The sequence below is a fragment of the Geotrypetes seraphini genome, chromosome 4, assembly GCF_902459505.1.
Source record: "Geotrypetes seraphini chromosome 4, aGeoSer1.1, whole genome shotgun sequence".
NCBI lineage: Eukaryota > Metazoa > Chordata > Amphibia > Gymnophiona > Dermophiidae > Geotrypetes > Geotrypetes seraphini.
The window spans coordinates 201,244,216-201,260,258 of NC_047087.1; the positions used below are offsets into that span (position 1 = coordinate 201,244,216).

Genomic DNA, 16,043 nt, shown 5'->3' on the forward strand with positions numbered 1-16,043 from the left:
GAAAGTTAACTCAATCTCGCCAAACAAAGAGATCCTAATACCACCACTCAACTTACTAAATAAAAGTATAACCAACCTTCTACATCCACTCGCTCATCAAATCATAGGTGTCCTAGGCAACAGAGGCAGCAGAAAAATTGATCACAGCTTCAATCCAAACAGCAGTCCTTTTGACTCCATACTAGAAAGCATTGCCAGCTTATCTCTACCTTAGACTGTACCCAAAGGAGGTTGACTCAACCACTTTTATCATTGTTAGACCCATATAACAAATCATTGGGTCCTTCACTGATCCAGTAAGTCAAACCCTATAAAAAAGCAGTGACAATTGTTTTTAAAAGTTTATAAAATTCCTCTGTCAACACATTTCCTTAACTGTCCTACTAGCGAATTCCATAATTTTACCCCAGCACAACAAAAAGTCCTTACTCTAGTTTCTATAAATCTGGGATTAACATTGCCCTTCAGCAGAGCTGAATTTTCAGAGTGCAAAACTCTTCTTCTCGGAGGCATGATCCTGGCTGCTTGGGAGTCCCATCTGTGAGAATGTAATGCCTGCTTGTCCTCGTAGAAAGCACATTTAACTTCAGCAGGTGTTTTCCGAGGACAGCAGGCATTTATTCTCACAACCCTCCCACCTCCCCAAATTGCCTTCTAAGCTTTGTTACTAATCGGATGATCCCATGAGATGTTGAGTAGGAAGGTACCAGCACATGTGCGGTATGGGTAGTTTTAAAGTGACAGTATGCTTTTTAACTGTGCTGAGTTCTGTGGATGACATCACCCACATGTGAGAATATATGCCTGCTGTCCTCTTAGAACACCTACTATAGGTGCGCAATTATGCTTTATAGTAACTCAAATTCAGTTCCAACAGTTCAACTTAAAATCTTTCTGAAAAGAAATAAAGCACTGCTGTTTTCTCTCCCACACAAAAAATGATAGCTGCTACTGACTTATTCAGCTAAATTGAGCAGTTTCCAATCTTTGTTTAAAATAGCTGCTGTAATTCTTTCACAGTCCCCTTAGTTTTCAATATTTCAGTACTCGGAACAAAATAGCAGAAGAGTTGCCATGTTGGGACAGACCGAAGGGCCATCAAGCCCAGTATCCTGTTTCCAACAGTGGTCAACCCAGGTCACAAGCACCTAGGAAGATCCTAGCAGGGGTGGGCAACTTCAGTTCTCGAGGGCCGCAATCCAGTTGGGTTGTCAGGATTTCCCCAGTAAATATGCAAAAATTAATCCACTCCTAGGGCAAGGTAGAACCCCTTGGGTTGAATAAAGAAGCTAAATGGCATTTGCTTTAATTAAGGACAGGTGTAGGGTTTGTAACAGGAAAGAGGAAGTGAGGTGATGCCAAGCAGTTGAATTTCTTCAGCATTTGTGCTGGGGTAAGATCCTGATTTGGAGTTCTCAGTCCTGGTTGAGGCCAGCAAACAATATATGATGAAATGTCAGGTATGATGTTACATGATTGGTGTTAAAGGTTTATTATAGATTTAATTTTATTTAATGTAGACTGTAAGGTTCATGGGTGAAGGTAATTTTGGAATTGTATATTGTAGAAACTGTGATGAAGTGGAGCCAGTTTCAGTCTTAAGCTCCTGATGACGCCTTAGGGTGAAACAGAACTGTGTCACGCCAAAATGTTTTCAATGATCAAGTTTGATTGAATGAGAGTAGAGGCAAATCCAGTAAACAACGGCGTGCAGAAGATAAACAATTGAGAACTGATACAGATAAAATTAGGCAATGAATACAGTGTTTTATTGAAGGGATGAACTTTTCATGAATTTTAACTTTTTCAAAGTGTCGGATAGATTGGGAGGGCTTCACTGTTTAGGAGAACAATTGTGTGTATGTTTCAGGGCTTCACTGTTTGGAAGAACAATTGTGTGTATGTTTAGTATGAAATAATGTTATAATATGTTTTAAAGGTTTTGATGGTGCTATATTATAATAAATGATTAATTACTTATAAGCATAAGAAATATGAAATATAGCTCTTATTTGGGTATTTTGTCAGTGAATATGCATGAGATCTATTTGCATTCACTGCCTCCATTGTATGCAAATGGATCTCATGCATTCATTGGGAAAATCCAGCTGGATTGTGGCCCTTGTTGCCCACCCCTCTAAGAGTAAAACAGATCTTTAACCAGTTCATAATAGGACATTACCTTGTATCCCATGACTTTCTGATTTCCTCAGAAGTCTTTTATGAGGTACTTTGTCAAATGCTTTTTGAAAAGCGAGATACATAAAATCAACTAACATTTATTCATCCCTTCAAAGAAACATATTAGTGAGAGAAGATTTTCTTTGGCAAATCAATGTTGGCTTTGTCTCATTAATCCATGCTTATTTATATGCTCTGTAATTTTGTTTATTATAAAAAAAAATAAGTTTTTACTATTTTGCTTTAGCAGTTCTGTGTGCTTATACTCTTGTACCACAGACTTATAGCCAGCCAGCCAGCCGCTAGCAAAAACATTTTTCCATTACTCAACACATTTGGGACATGTTTGAAAACTTTTGTCTCTACTTCCATTTCTTCATCACTTAGAATTACTCTGTCACCTGCTGCATCCTTCTTAGTGTCACAGCTCCAAATGACAGGCTACTCATGTAAAGCTCCTGGTGCATGAATTAATTTTTCACTTGACTGGATGATGACTATCATATCATGATCCACAAGTTTATGAAACACAAGGAAAAACTGCAGGACAAATGTGCAAAGCACAGGAACTTTATTGAAGTCAATAAAATGTTGTCCAAAAGGTGGTTCTCATTTATAAAAGGACAGGACACAACACAGTCCATGGTTTGAAAAACACTCCTTCCTCAGTGGTCCTGAGTGATTCACCAAAACAGCAGGATGCAAAAAAACACCTCCATGTGCGACCTAGACTTAGTCGTCCTGCAATGATAATCGAAAGTTTAATAAGACTGCCCCTAGATGGAACTTATACTTTGTGACTTAGGCGATCTGAAAACAGGTATAAGTGGCCAAATAACCACTACAGGGACAAAGTAAAGACCCACACACAATCCCCCAGTGATTACTCCCCCCCCCACCATAAAAATCAGAATAAAAAAGTACATACCTGCTTCCAAAACTTCAGCACCTGGCATAGGAAAGCCTAATAGAGCTGCACAGAGGTGGCTTAAGTAGCATGGGGGTGGGCTAGTGAACCATAGAGAGGAGGACCCAGGCCCATAAGCCACTCTAACCGTTGCATTCATGGTGAAAAATGTGCAGCCACCAAAGCCTTACTATTTTGCTATACAGGTGGCACCTACAGCCATAAGGGCTATTGGGGTGGTAGATGGGTATAGTAGGTTTTGGGGGTGTTTTAGGGGGATCACCATGACCTATAAGGGAGTTGTGGTGACCTATAAGGGAGTTGTGGTGAGATATTTATGTGGCACCCTTTTTGTGAAGTTCACAACAGTGCCCTGTAAGGTGCCCCACTACTCTGTTGCCATGTCTGGGTGGCTAGTCCATCACTTTGCTGATCCATTCCACGTCCAAAAGGTCTTGTTCTAGGCATTTTTGACTTGGACTAATTTTTGGACGAGAATGTAGTATAAAGATAGACAACTTGGTGGTTTGGACAATCAAATAGCTGGACGTAGAAGTAGACAATTCTCAAAAAAAAAATTTTGGGATGTATTTTTCAAGAATGGACTTTGGACATTTCTGACTTTGGGCGACTAGCATTCTAGGCCCAAATCAGACTTAGACATTTTTTTTTATTATGCCGCTCCACCTGTTTAAGAGATTTTTAGTTAAATGAGTTATATTATATTGCATTTGTCAATATAACTTAATAGTTTCCAATAATTATCTTCCAATAGTCACATGTCATATAAATTCATGATGAAATTGTCTTTTCTTCTTTGATAATTCTGGGACATAGACTGTAAAAGTCTGCCCAGTACTATCCCCATCCTAATCCAAATCACTCATATACAGGACACAGATATACAAGTCTGCCCAGTACTGGCCTTAGTTCATTTTATATCATTTGTTTTGTAATTAGAGATCCTCTGTGTTCATCCAACACTGTTTTGAATTCCATCAGCATCTATATCTCCACCTCCCTCAGAAGAGTATTCTAGGCATAGACCACTCTATCCATGAAAAATAATTTCCTAACATTCCTCCTAAGTCTACCACACTGTAACTTCAATTCATGCCCTCTAGTTTTACCATTTTCCCTTCTCTGGAAAAGATTTGTTTCTAGATTAATACCTTCAAGTACTTAAATGTCTGTGCCATATCTCCTCTGTCCCTCCTTTCCTCTAGATCAGGGGTGTCAAAGTCCCTCCTCGAGGGCCACAATTCAGTCGGGTTTTCAGGATTTCCCCAATGAATATGCATGAGATCTATTTGCATGTACTGCTTTCATTGTATGCTAATAGATCTCATGCATATTCATTGGGGAAATCCTGAAAACCCAACTGGATTGCGGCCCTCGAGGAGGGACTTTGACACCCCTGCTCTAGAGTATATACTGTATATTCAAGTCTTCCAGACTCTTCTTGTACATCTTCTGGCTCAAGCCCCATACCATTTTTGTTTCCTTCCTCCAAATGGCTTTAAGTCTTTTTACATTCTTGGCTAGATACAGCCTCCAAAACTGAACACAGTACTCCCAGTTATGACTGATCTCTTGTTGCAATTCACATGGAACTTTTTTTTTTTGTAAATATGAAGTATAAGCGCTTTATTGTATTATATTAATTTTTGTAGTGTTGATTGGTTTAAGTATTGTGCCTGCAAAGTCGAGGGCAAAATTTTGTTTTCATCTGTCCTGTAAATGGGGATGACAGTTAAGGAAGGGGGAAATGGGATGGGATTTGATATATCACCTTTTTTGTGCTTTACATATTATATACAGGTACTTATTTTGAGTCTGGGACAATGAAGGGTTAAGCGACTTGCCCAGATTCACAAGGAGCTACAGCAACAGTTAGTGAACATGAGAAACATAAGAATAGCCACACTGGGTCACAAGCACATGGCAGAATCCCAAATAGTAGCATGATTGCACGCTACTGTAAATAAATGAGAATGTATTATTATTCCACAAAGTAAAGGGCAAAGAAAACATGCAAGAGTAGGGATGGTTTGAGAGCAAGCAAAAGTATACCTCAGCTATTGATTGGCGACATCTCCTGCAGGGCAGGTGATAGTTTTCTGTAGGTTGTAGTGTGATCCTTGCACCTTTCTCTGGCCAGTCTGAGGCTACTGAGGAGATCTGCTGCTGGATGCTGCTTACACCTTGCTTCCACTCAACTTTGTTGACAAGCATTTTAGGTCATGGATTGATTTATTGCCTTTCTGTGGTACAGCTAAAGCAGTTTACATTTTATTATATGTAGATACATTCTCTGTCAATAATAGTCTCACAGTCTACCTATTGTACCTGGGGCAATGGAGAGTAAAATGGCATGCCCAGTGTCACAAGGAGCTAAGAAAAGAAGAATAGCCTTACTGGGTCAGACCAGTGGTTCATCTAGCCCGGTAGCCTTTTCTCACAGTCACTAGTATCTGACAAAAAACCATCACTCAGGATTATGTAGACTTCAATCATATCTCAAGTTCAAGTTCAATTTATTTGATATACCGCAAATATAAAACCAAGGTAAATCTAAGCGGTTTGCAATAGAATATAATAAAATGAAATAAAGATAAAAATAAAATGGGGTTAGTGAACAGAAATTGGACAAAAATATGAAGTTCCAACAAACAGTCAAACAATTGTTCACCCTCTCCAAGGTGGAGAGAATGAGAGGGCACTCTCTAAAGTTAAAAGAGGATAGACTCCGTACAAACGTAAGGAAGTTCTTCTTCACCCAGAGCACGGGTAGGGAACTCTGGACCTCGAGAGCCGTATTCCAGTCGGGTTTTCAGGATTTCCCCAATGAATATGCATTGAAAACAGTGCATGCCAATAGATCTCATGCATATTCATTGGGGAAATTCTGAAAACCAGTCTGGAATACGGCTCTCGAGGACCGGAGTTCCCTACCCCTGACCCAGAGAGTGGTAGAAATCTGGAAAGTTCTTCCAGAGGCTGTTATAGGGTAAAGCACCCTTCAGGGATTCAAGAAAAGGTTAGATAACTTCCTGCTGGACCAGAACATATGCAGGTAAGGCTAGACTCTAGTAGGGCACTGGTCTTTGACCTAAGGGCCGCCGTGTGAGCGGACTGCTGGGCACGATGGACCACTGGTCTGACCCAGCAGCAGCAAATCTTATGTTCTTATGAAAACATGAGGAGAGGAAGGAATCGGTAGGTTACAAAAAAGCAAATGGTTAGGGGAAAGGAGAGGAATGAACAATATGGTGGGGGAGGAAATCATATTTTATTGCTCAGCCGTCTCTTTTCCAGGCTGAAGAGCCTTAACCTTTTTAGTCTATTCTCATACGAGAGGAGTTTCTTCTCTTTTATCATCTTGGTCGTTCTTCTTTGAACCTTTTCTAGTTCCGCTTTCTTGAGATAAGGCGACTAGAATTGAACACAATACTCAAGGTGAGATCACACCATGGAGCAATACAGAGGCATTATAACATTCTTAGTCTTGTTAATCATCCCTTTTTTAATTCCTAGCATCTTGTTTGCTTTTTCAGCTGCCACATTGGGCGGAAGGTTTCATCGTATTGTTTACAATGACACCCAGATCTTTTTCTTGGGCACTGATTCCCAAAGTGAACCCTAGCATCTGGTAACTATGATTTGGGTTATTCTTCCTAATGTGCATCACCTTGCGTTTGTCCACATTAAATCTCATCTGCCATTTGGACGCCCAGTCTTCCAATTTCCTAAGATCTGCTTGCAATTAGTCTGCATGCGTTATAACAATTTTCGACAGTGTAGTGTCAGCTACCAATTTAATCACCTCACTCATCATTCCAATTTCCAGATCATTTATAAATAAGTTAAATAGCACCGGTCCCAGTACAGATCCCTGTGGCACTCCACTATTTACCCTCCATCATTGAGAAAAATGGCCCTGTAACCCTATCCTCTGTTTTCTGTCAAATAACTAATTCCTAATCCACAACTGAACATTTCCTCCTATCCCATGACTCTTTAATTTTCTCAGGATTGGATGGTATGTTCTTTGATAATGGCTTTGTGCATGGGTAGAGTTTGAGCAGAAAATGGGAGGAAAATTCCATCATTTGTGTGCATACCTATTAACCTATAGGTGTGAGCATTTATGCCAGCTACAGTATAGGGCTGGTGTAAATTATTGCATCTTATATTCAAGCATATTCTCACCCACTTACACTAGTATTATATAAACAAAAGTAGGCATCTGCTTCTTTTTGTGGAATGGGCCTGAGATAGGTACCTATGAGAGGGTGCTGAAAAGTTTTCAGCCCAACCAAGAGAATGACATGGATATGGTTCAATCAATGATCCGAAACAATGTCAAAGCATGGAATTTATTTTCTGCAACTCGGCACATAACAAAATAACACTCTTTTCAGCTACATTGACTAAATAATGCTCAAAATTTAGGAAGATGGTTGCTTGGGCAGAGAACTTTTCAGCACCTTTAGCCTCTTTTGCCAGGCTCCCTGTTCTAGAATTATCCTCTTAAAGGCACTCCTATTCTGTGTCAGTAAACAAAAAAGAGGTTCCTAATTGCAAAAAAATATGGATCTACAATACACAGAGTGATCGTGAAAAAGGAATTCAGAATGTTCAATATTTTAATCTCTTATCTTTTTACAATAGGAGCATCTGCCGTATTTGTGATGGTCAATCACAGATACAATTCCTTTAGAGGGTGATAGAGCAGAGGGAACTAAAATGCTTAAGCCATCTTTGTTGTAATCCAGCATATTGTATGTTTTAACATTTTATGAGGATGGTTTGAAAAGATAGATGAAAATGCAAATTAAACAATATAGTCTCCATCAGGGCTATACCCGTAGGGTTCTTTTTACGAAGGTGCGCTAGCGGTTTTAGCGTGCGCTTAGCACATGCTAAATTGCCACACGTTAACGCCTCTATAGAGCTTGCGTTAGTATTTTTCATGTAGCGCAGGGTTAGCTTGCTAATCTTCAGCGCACGCAAAAAAACGCTAGCGCACCTTAGTAAAAGGAGCCCTTAGTCCAGAGAGTTTCCATCTTTTTTCGTAAGCTATTTTTCCTACGATGCAAAAAAAAAAAAAAACACCCTGGAAATTCACTGAACTAAGAAGCTCGTAATCAAAACTTAAACACATCTAAAAACCTGCCCAAGTCAGCAGACCTAAAAGATAGGTCATCCAAGTGCTGATAATGTAATGTAATGTAATGTAATTTATTTCTTATATACCGCTACATCCGTTAGGTTCTAAGCGGTTTACAGAAAATATACATTAAGATTATAAATAAGAAAGGTACTTGAAAAATTCCCTTACTGTCCCGAAGGCTCACAATCTAACTAAAGTACCTGGAGGGTAATAAAGAAGTGAAAAGTAGAGTTAGAGGAAAAATAAAAATAAAATAAACATTTTAACAAGACAGCATTGATCTAAATACTTTGGAAGGTAGAAGAGAGGAGAGAAAGGAATAGAAGCAGAAGGGGGAGCCGTTGAACAGTAGAATTCTGGAGAAATTTAAATGATAGAAATAGAACAAAACAAAGACAAAAGGCAAAACAATAGATAAGATTAAAGATAAATCATAAGCTGGAAAGAAAAATAAAATAAAACTTTGTCTTCAATCCACGGTTTCAGCGTCAGTGATGAAGTGGAGCAAGTAAGTAAGTAATCTTCTTTCACATCAAGCAGCATTGTGGGGTAAAGACCTAGATCAACTGCTTTCACACACTACTTATGAGGAATTCAGAAAACGTCTAAAAACTCAACTGTTCCTAAAGTATCTAGACAACTGGCCCACTCATCTTCTTTCTCCTCCATAGTGATTCCTCTGTCCTATTAATCTCTTTCTCCTCAACAACGCATTTCTGGTCCTATTAACTCTCCTCTTCCCCCCTCTTAAATTCAATCTATTTGTACCTCGCTTAATCTATTGTAAACCGCATTGAACTTAACGGTATTACGGTATATAACTATTATTATTATTATTATTATAATCAAACTGAATTTCTGGACATATCCAGGGACTTTTTAGGGCTCTGAATGCCGCTGTGCGCCCAGAGCTGAAAGGGGCGTATCTGGAGGAGTGATTAGGGTGGTATTTGGGCAGGATATGGGCTGACCTAGATTTAGTTGCCCTGCATGGATAATCAAATGTTTCACGAGACTTCCTGGATGAAACTTATACATTGTGACTTAGACAATGTAAAAGCAGGTATAAGTGGCAAAAAGGTATCCAAAGTGACCAGATAACCACTGTAGAGACAATGTAAAGACCCACACTCAATTCCCCGGTGATCACTGACCCCCTCACTCTACCACAAATATCAAAATAAAAAAGTACATACCTGTTTCTGGAACATCAGCATCTACTTTGGAAAGCCTAGTAGAGCTGCATACAGGTGTCTTTAGTAGACTGGGGGATGGGCTAGTGAACCATAGAGAGGAGGACCCAGGCCCATAAGCCACTTTAACCACTACATTCATGGTGGAAAATGTGAGCTCACAAAAAAAAAATCCAAAACCCTACTCTACTGCCATATAGGTGCCACCTGGAGCCATAAGGGCTATTGGGGTTATAGACAGGTAGGTATAGTGTGTTTTTTTTGGGGGGGGCTCACCATAAACAATAAGGGAGTTCTGCTGAGATGTTTATATGGCACCCTTTTTGTGAAGTTCACAGCAGTGCCCTGTAAGGTGTCCCATTGCTCTGTTGCCATGTCTGAGTGGCCAGTTCATCACAATGCTGGCCCTTCCTACATCCAAATGGTGTTGTTCTGGGCATTTGGAACTTGGATTAATTTTTGGTTGAAAATGTGGTATAAAGATAGATGTACTGGCAGTCTGGATGATCAATGGCCTGGACGTCCAGATAGACGATTTTCGGAGAAAAATAATTCTAGATATATTTTTCAAAAATGGACATTTTCCACCTGCCGACTTTGGGCGTCTAGCGCCATACGTCCAAATTGGTCTTAGACATATCTTTTAATTAGGCCCCTCCATGTGTGCAGTATAGTTCTCTATGGAGACTAGACTTTCTTTTTTACAAAACTTTTCAAACCACCCTCCTACATTTTTTTTACATGTATCTAATTGCTTGTATTATTGTTTATTATGATTATTGGACTCTTTTTTTCCCAATCACTCTGTAATATTGATCCATATTTTATGTCTGTAGAAAGCTCAATTGCGCTCATAATATTCTTATTCTTTCTGTCTTGTACAAGCATCTTATTTCTTTTTCACTTCAGTTTTTCTTCTGATGCATTTGTTGCAGCTAGGTCCAGATGACTCCTTGTGACTTGTCTTGATGACATCCAGAGAAGCTGAGATTAACTGGGAGTGGACTGAGAGAACTGAGAGATTTGGAAATGTATACACAGAAGGAAGAAACATACCACACCAATAAAACAAAGAAAAAACCACCCCAACATGAGAAGAGATGGAAGTGATGAAAGAGCACACTTACAAACAGAAATATAGACGCTGGCCCTGAGCCAGTGAAACTGCATGAGACTGGGAGACAGTGGACGGAGTAGAGAGAACTGCGGAATAAGAGCAATGAAGAGAGGGCGGAACAAGGAAAAAAGGGAGGGGATGCACAAGCAGAGAGGGTCAAGGGGAAGAGGATGAGATAAGGTGTGATGAAAGTCTTCTTGCTCTCTGCAACTTGGCTTTTTACTGTCCTGGGTTTAAATTCGAATCCACTTCCAAAGAAAAAAAAAAAAAGTAAGGGGAGAAGGGACAGAACCATGTTGCGGTTGTGAATTTCCCCTCTTTTCCTTCTGAAGCAATGCCAGAGGGCTGGTGCTTTTGCTGCTGCCTGTGAATTCCATGAAGAAACAGGGTGGAGGAGTGTGTGAGGAAGGAGCTGCAGTTTGTCACTGAAGGGGTGGGGAAAGGAAAAAAGGATGAAGCCCCTGAAAGCACAAGGATTCCTGTGTGTTTTCTTAAGTCTCTCACCCTGGCTTACAAGTACTAAGGTAGGAGAATTTTACGGCTTGGCTGAATTCAATAGGTCATCTGGTTATCTCCTGATAATGTAATTGGACTTTGTGCATGCAGTCAAAACATACTCAGTCCAGCAGTGCTCATCTGGTTTGGATTGTTCTTTTTCTTCTATCATGCTTTCCCACCCATCTCTCCTTTTCTCTCTCACTCATCCACCAAGATGTTCTATTTTTGGGTTTTTTTTTGGGGGCGGGGGAATATGAAGTCATGAAAATAAAATGCATCATATATTAGTTTGCAACTGACTGCAGGGTTTTCGGCTTATCCATTGCTGTCCAAGCAAACACTCTTAGCACTGCAGTGACTCTGTCCCTCACTGATTAATACTTTTTCTTGAGGTTGCTTATGGGAGGGCTGCCTGCCTAGGTGAGGAAATGTGCCTTTAAGAAAAGTGTTCCAATATGCCACTTTGTGTGCTTATTTATTATATATATCCTGATCCATTCAACCTCCAGCAATCAAATTTTTACGATATCTATAACTGTATAAAAGCTAGAAAATGAAATAGCTTTTCCCCATAAAGTTTATGGATCCGGCCCAAAATTTAAATAAAAATGACATTTTCCTTTTTTTAAACTGATGAATGTAGGCCCCCCCCCAAAAAAAATAAAATAAAATCAATAATGTATATATATATATATAATCACTTATTTGAATTGCTATTCAATTTTTTTTTTCTAATTAAGCTATGGGGAAGAATACTCAATCTTAAGAGGCTGTCAGAATGAAGTGATTTCTCTATCACCTTCTGTTCATCTTCCTATATTTCATCAGCAGCGTCGGGTGTGAATCTCTTCCTCCAACGCACATGCTGCTGCTTTTCTCAGTGCTTCTGACATTTTAGAAATGTTTCAATGATTCATTTTGGAACGAAAAGCTCTCCGAGTTCAGCTTTTGTATTTTTTTGCATCTTGGCTGATCTGTACAGAGGAAAGTAATCAACTTGAGTATAAAGTTTAATACTTGATTTTCTCTTTGTTACTTTTGTTAGAGAAAGGACATTCGATGAAGGGAAAGAGAGCTCCATGTTTTATGTTAGTCAAAACAAAAATTGAACTATACCAGTCTCACCTTATAAGACAAGATGGGCCTTTTCATGAAGATAATAAGCTGACGGGGAAATTAGGGCTTTTCAGCTGAAATTTGATTTTTTTTTGTCATCTTTTCCAAAGAATGTTTATTGTTACTGTAAGATGTTTCTGGGGGTTGGATGGTCTTAAGAATCCGAATTCCATTTTTCCCCTCACACCTGGTACTTCAGTACCTTTTTCATATGAATAGAGTGTCTTCAGGTGATTGTGCTGCATTTCTGATACAGATTCTAAGCTAGAAGCTAGCAATCTCCTTGTGGCCTGAGACTGCTACTGAACACACACGTGATATGCACATTTTTGGTGTTAGACAAACTGGAACCATAAGGCAGGCTTTAGGTTTCCCAAGGCAACTGGCCAGGTTGTACCCTCCTTACCCCAGCCCTCAAGATGCTGCATACACAGATTGCCAGCTTTAAACTGCATTTGAGTGGTTAAAGCAAGAAAGTATGTGGCCAGTTTGTAAACAGCACAAGTTGCAGCATTTCAGAAATCTATGTATATTCAGTTCCACCATCCAAATGGGGAGTGGTACTGATTATGCATGACAAACGGAGAAGAGAGGGAAACTAAAGTACACACTACACCAGTGGCGTACCTAGCTAGTGCACTAGTGACACCCGGGGCCCATCATTTTTTGACACCCCCCCCCTCATCTATATGAAAAATATGATTATTAGTAACAATCCACATATTGCACAACAAGATTGTACCTAGGAAAAGGCAGCATCTTAAACACTGCATTGAGCACTAGAACACCAACACACGCAATGTAAAACTAAACAAGCCAGATCCTGCATAGTCAATGCCAACTGAAAACTATGTCCTTTTCATACACACAGAACAGAGATACACCCTCGCCTAATATGGAATAATCACAAACTAAAAATAGAAATATGTAGACAAAAGTTAAACTGAACCGCCAAGAGACCAGACTCTGCATACAATGCAACACCATAACACCACAAAAACAGTGACACATGTCCCCTAATGCTGTGCAAAATATAAAGACAGTAGATGTAAATTTGAAAAAACTGATACATAACAATCACCACTTTACAAATTAACAAATAAAAATAAAACAAATAATGAGAAATAAGAAGATACCATTTTATTGGACTAATCCATTTCTCAATTAGCTTTCAGAGGCCAAATTTTTCTTCAATATACTGCTGTTATGGTATCCTGTCCTGACCTGAGGAAAGTCCAAAAAATCGCCTTATTTCCATTTCCTATTTATAAACTTTTATCAATACAGTTACAATACTATTTGATTTTAAGTAAAGCAACAAAAAAATCTTTCTACCTTTTATCATTTCTGCTTTAATCATCTTCTCTGCTCTCTTCTTTCTATACATTATTTGTCCTCTCTCCCTTCCATGCAACATCTGCCCTCTCTTTGCCCCTTCCACCCAGCTTCTGTCCTCTCTCTCTCTACCCCTTCCATCTACTGCCCACACTCTCTCTGCCCCTTCCATCTACTGTCCACCCTCTCTCTCTTCCATATGGCATCTTCCCTCTTTCTATGTCCCTTCAATAAATTGTATATCCTGTGTCCCTTCTCTCCTTTGCACATGATTCATTTCAGCTTCACCCCCTCTCCATTTTTATGTCTCCACCCCCCTCCCCTATGCTTTGGCATCTCTCTCTTTCTCTTCTCCTTTCCTTCCTTCCCACTCCACACCATGGTCTGGTATCTCTATCTCTTTCCCTTCCCTCCCCCATGCCATGGCATCTCTTCCTCCCCCTCCATGGTCTAGTATCTCCTTTCTTTTTTCCTTTCCCTCCCTCCCATGGACTTGGCATCTCTGGTTCCTCTCCCTTGTCTTCCTTCTCCCTCCTTCCCTCTGTCTCCCCAATTGGGTGCTGCAGCAGCAGCATTTTTCTACCCCCCTTCCCTGTGCAGCAGCAGCATTTCTCTCCCCCTTGCCTGTACAGCATTTCTCCCCCCCTTGACTGTGCAGCATTTCTCCCCCTTTCCTGTGCAGCAGCAGCATTTCTCATCCCCTTGCCTGTGCAGCATTTCTCCCCCCACCTTCCCTGTGCAGCAGCAGCATTTTTCTCCCCCTTGCTTGTGCAGCATTTCTCTCCCCTTGCCTGTTCATTTCTCCCCCCTCCCCCTTGCCTGTGCAGCATTTCTACCCTCCCCCCCTTCCCTGTGCAGCAGCAACATTCTACGCCCCCCTTCCCTGTGCAGCAACAACATTTCTCTTCCCTGCCCAGCATTTCTGGCCGGCTCCCCTGCTCAAAGCCGTGGGTGTCGGCTCTTTGCGCGATCCGCAGCTGCATCGGAAGCCTTCTCTCTGATGTCATGACATCATTGGGAACGCTTACGACGCAGCCACAGATCGCGTGAGGAGCCAACACCCACGGCTTTGAGCAGGGGAGCCTGCCAGAAGCTGCTGGTTAAGGAAAGCAGCAGCGGCAGAATAAGGAGGGTGGCCGGCTGTGCACCCCCTTGGGGCGTGCACCCAGGGTGAACCACCCCCCCCCACCCCCACCGCTACTGCACTGTGCAATGATAAAAGAAAAGCACAAAGGGTCTTTAAGTATAGAACAACTTTACAGGCTGTGTTTCAGCATGACTGTGTCAGGGGTCAATAAAGGTCAGTCAACATATGACAGCATCACAAAAATGTAATGTTGAACAATAATACCAACAGGATGAAAAAATTTCCTTTACTATATTTCTCAAAGCAACAATCAGTGTTCCTGTACTCTCTTATCGGCAACAATATAGATAGCAGCAATATTCAGCTACTAATCCTTTCAGCTTGGAAATGAGATGGCTGAGGGGAGATATGATCAAGGTCTACAAAATCCTGAGTGGTGTAGAATGGGTACAAGTGGATCGATTTTTTTTTTACAGTTTTTTTTAACTGCATCAAATTTACAAAGACTAAGGGCTCCTTTTACTAAGGTGCGCACAGGGCAGGATTAACCAATAGGCCAAGTAGGCACATGCCTAGGGCCCGAAATGGTCAGGGGGGCCCGATGAAGGAGGGCATCAACATTGTTAAGAACATAAGAACATAAGAAGTGGCCATCTCCGGAACAGACCCTTGGTCCATCAAGTCCTGTGATCCACACACGCGGAGGCCCCGCCAGGTGTACCCTGGCATGGTATTAGTCCCCATACTCTAAGCTTCTCATAAGAGATGCGCATCTAGCTTACCCTTACCTATGTCACCTTAAGCCACTCATAAGGAGGTGTACCTCTAACTTACCTTTAAACCCTGGAACTCCTCCAGCATCGATCGGCAACGTGCCCCCCCCTGATTGGCAATGCTGGCCCCACCCCAATCGGCAATGCGCCCCCCCCCCCTTCGACGGAAAGTAAGACAAGCAAGCAACGCGGGTAAGAAAGGCAATGGGAACTGTAATTGTGCAAGCGGTGCTGCTTGCCCAAAGCTTCCCTCTGATGTAGCTTTCTGTTTCCACCTGGGTACATGGTGGGGTGGTGCGGGGCAGGGGGCCCAGTGTACTTGGGTGCTTAGGGGCCCTCGATGAATTAATCCTGCCCTGGGTGCGCTAGCGTTTTTAGCGCATGAAGCAGATTAGCGCGTGCCAACCCCGCGCTACGCGACTAGAACTAACGCCAGCTCAATGCTGGTTCAATGCTGGCTCAATGCTGGCATTAGTGTCTGGTGCGTGCTATTCCGCTGTTAATGCCCTAGCATAGCTTAGTAAAAGGAGCCCTAAGGCAATAGGAGGAAATATTTTTTTCACTCAGAGAATAGTTAAGCTCTGGAATGCGTTGTCAGGGGATGTGATAAGAGCGGTTAATGTAGCTATTTTTAAAAATTGGTTTGGACAAGTTCCTGGA

General features: G+C 41.1%; 1 protein-coding gene across 1 annotated transcript in view; it reads left to right on the forward strand.

Moving 5' to 3' along the window:
• Window positions 1-735: 735 nt before the first annotated feature.
• Window positions 736-16,043, forward strand: part of LOC117358684 (neurotrypsin-like) — a 106,874-nt gene continuing 91,566 nt past the window's right edge. The window contains 2 exon segments of the mRNA XM_033940193.1: window positions 736-1,460; window positions 10,393-11,098. Coding sequence (XP_033796084.1) covers window positions 11,027-11,098 — 72 coding nt within the window. The 5' untranslated portion in view covers window positions 736-1,460; window positions 10,393-11,026.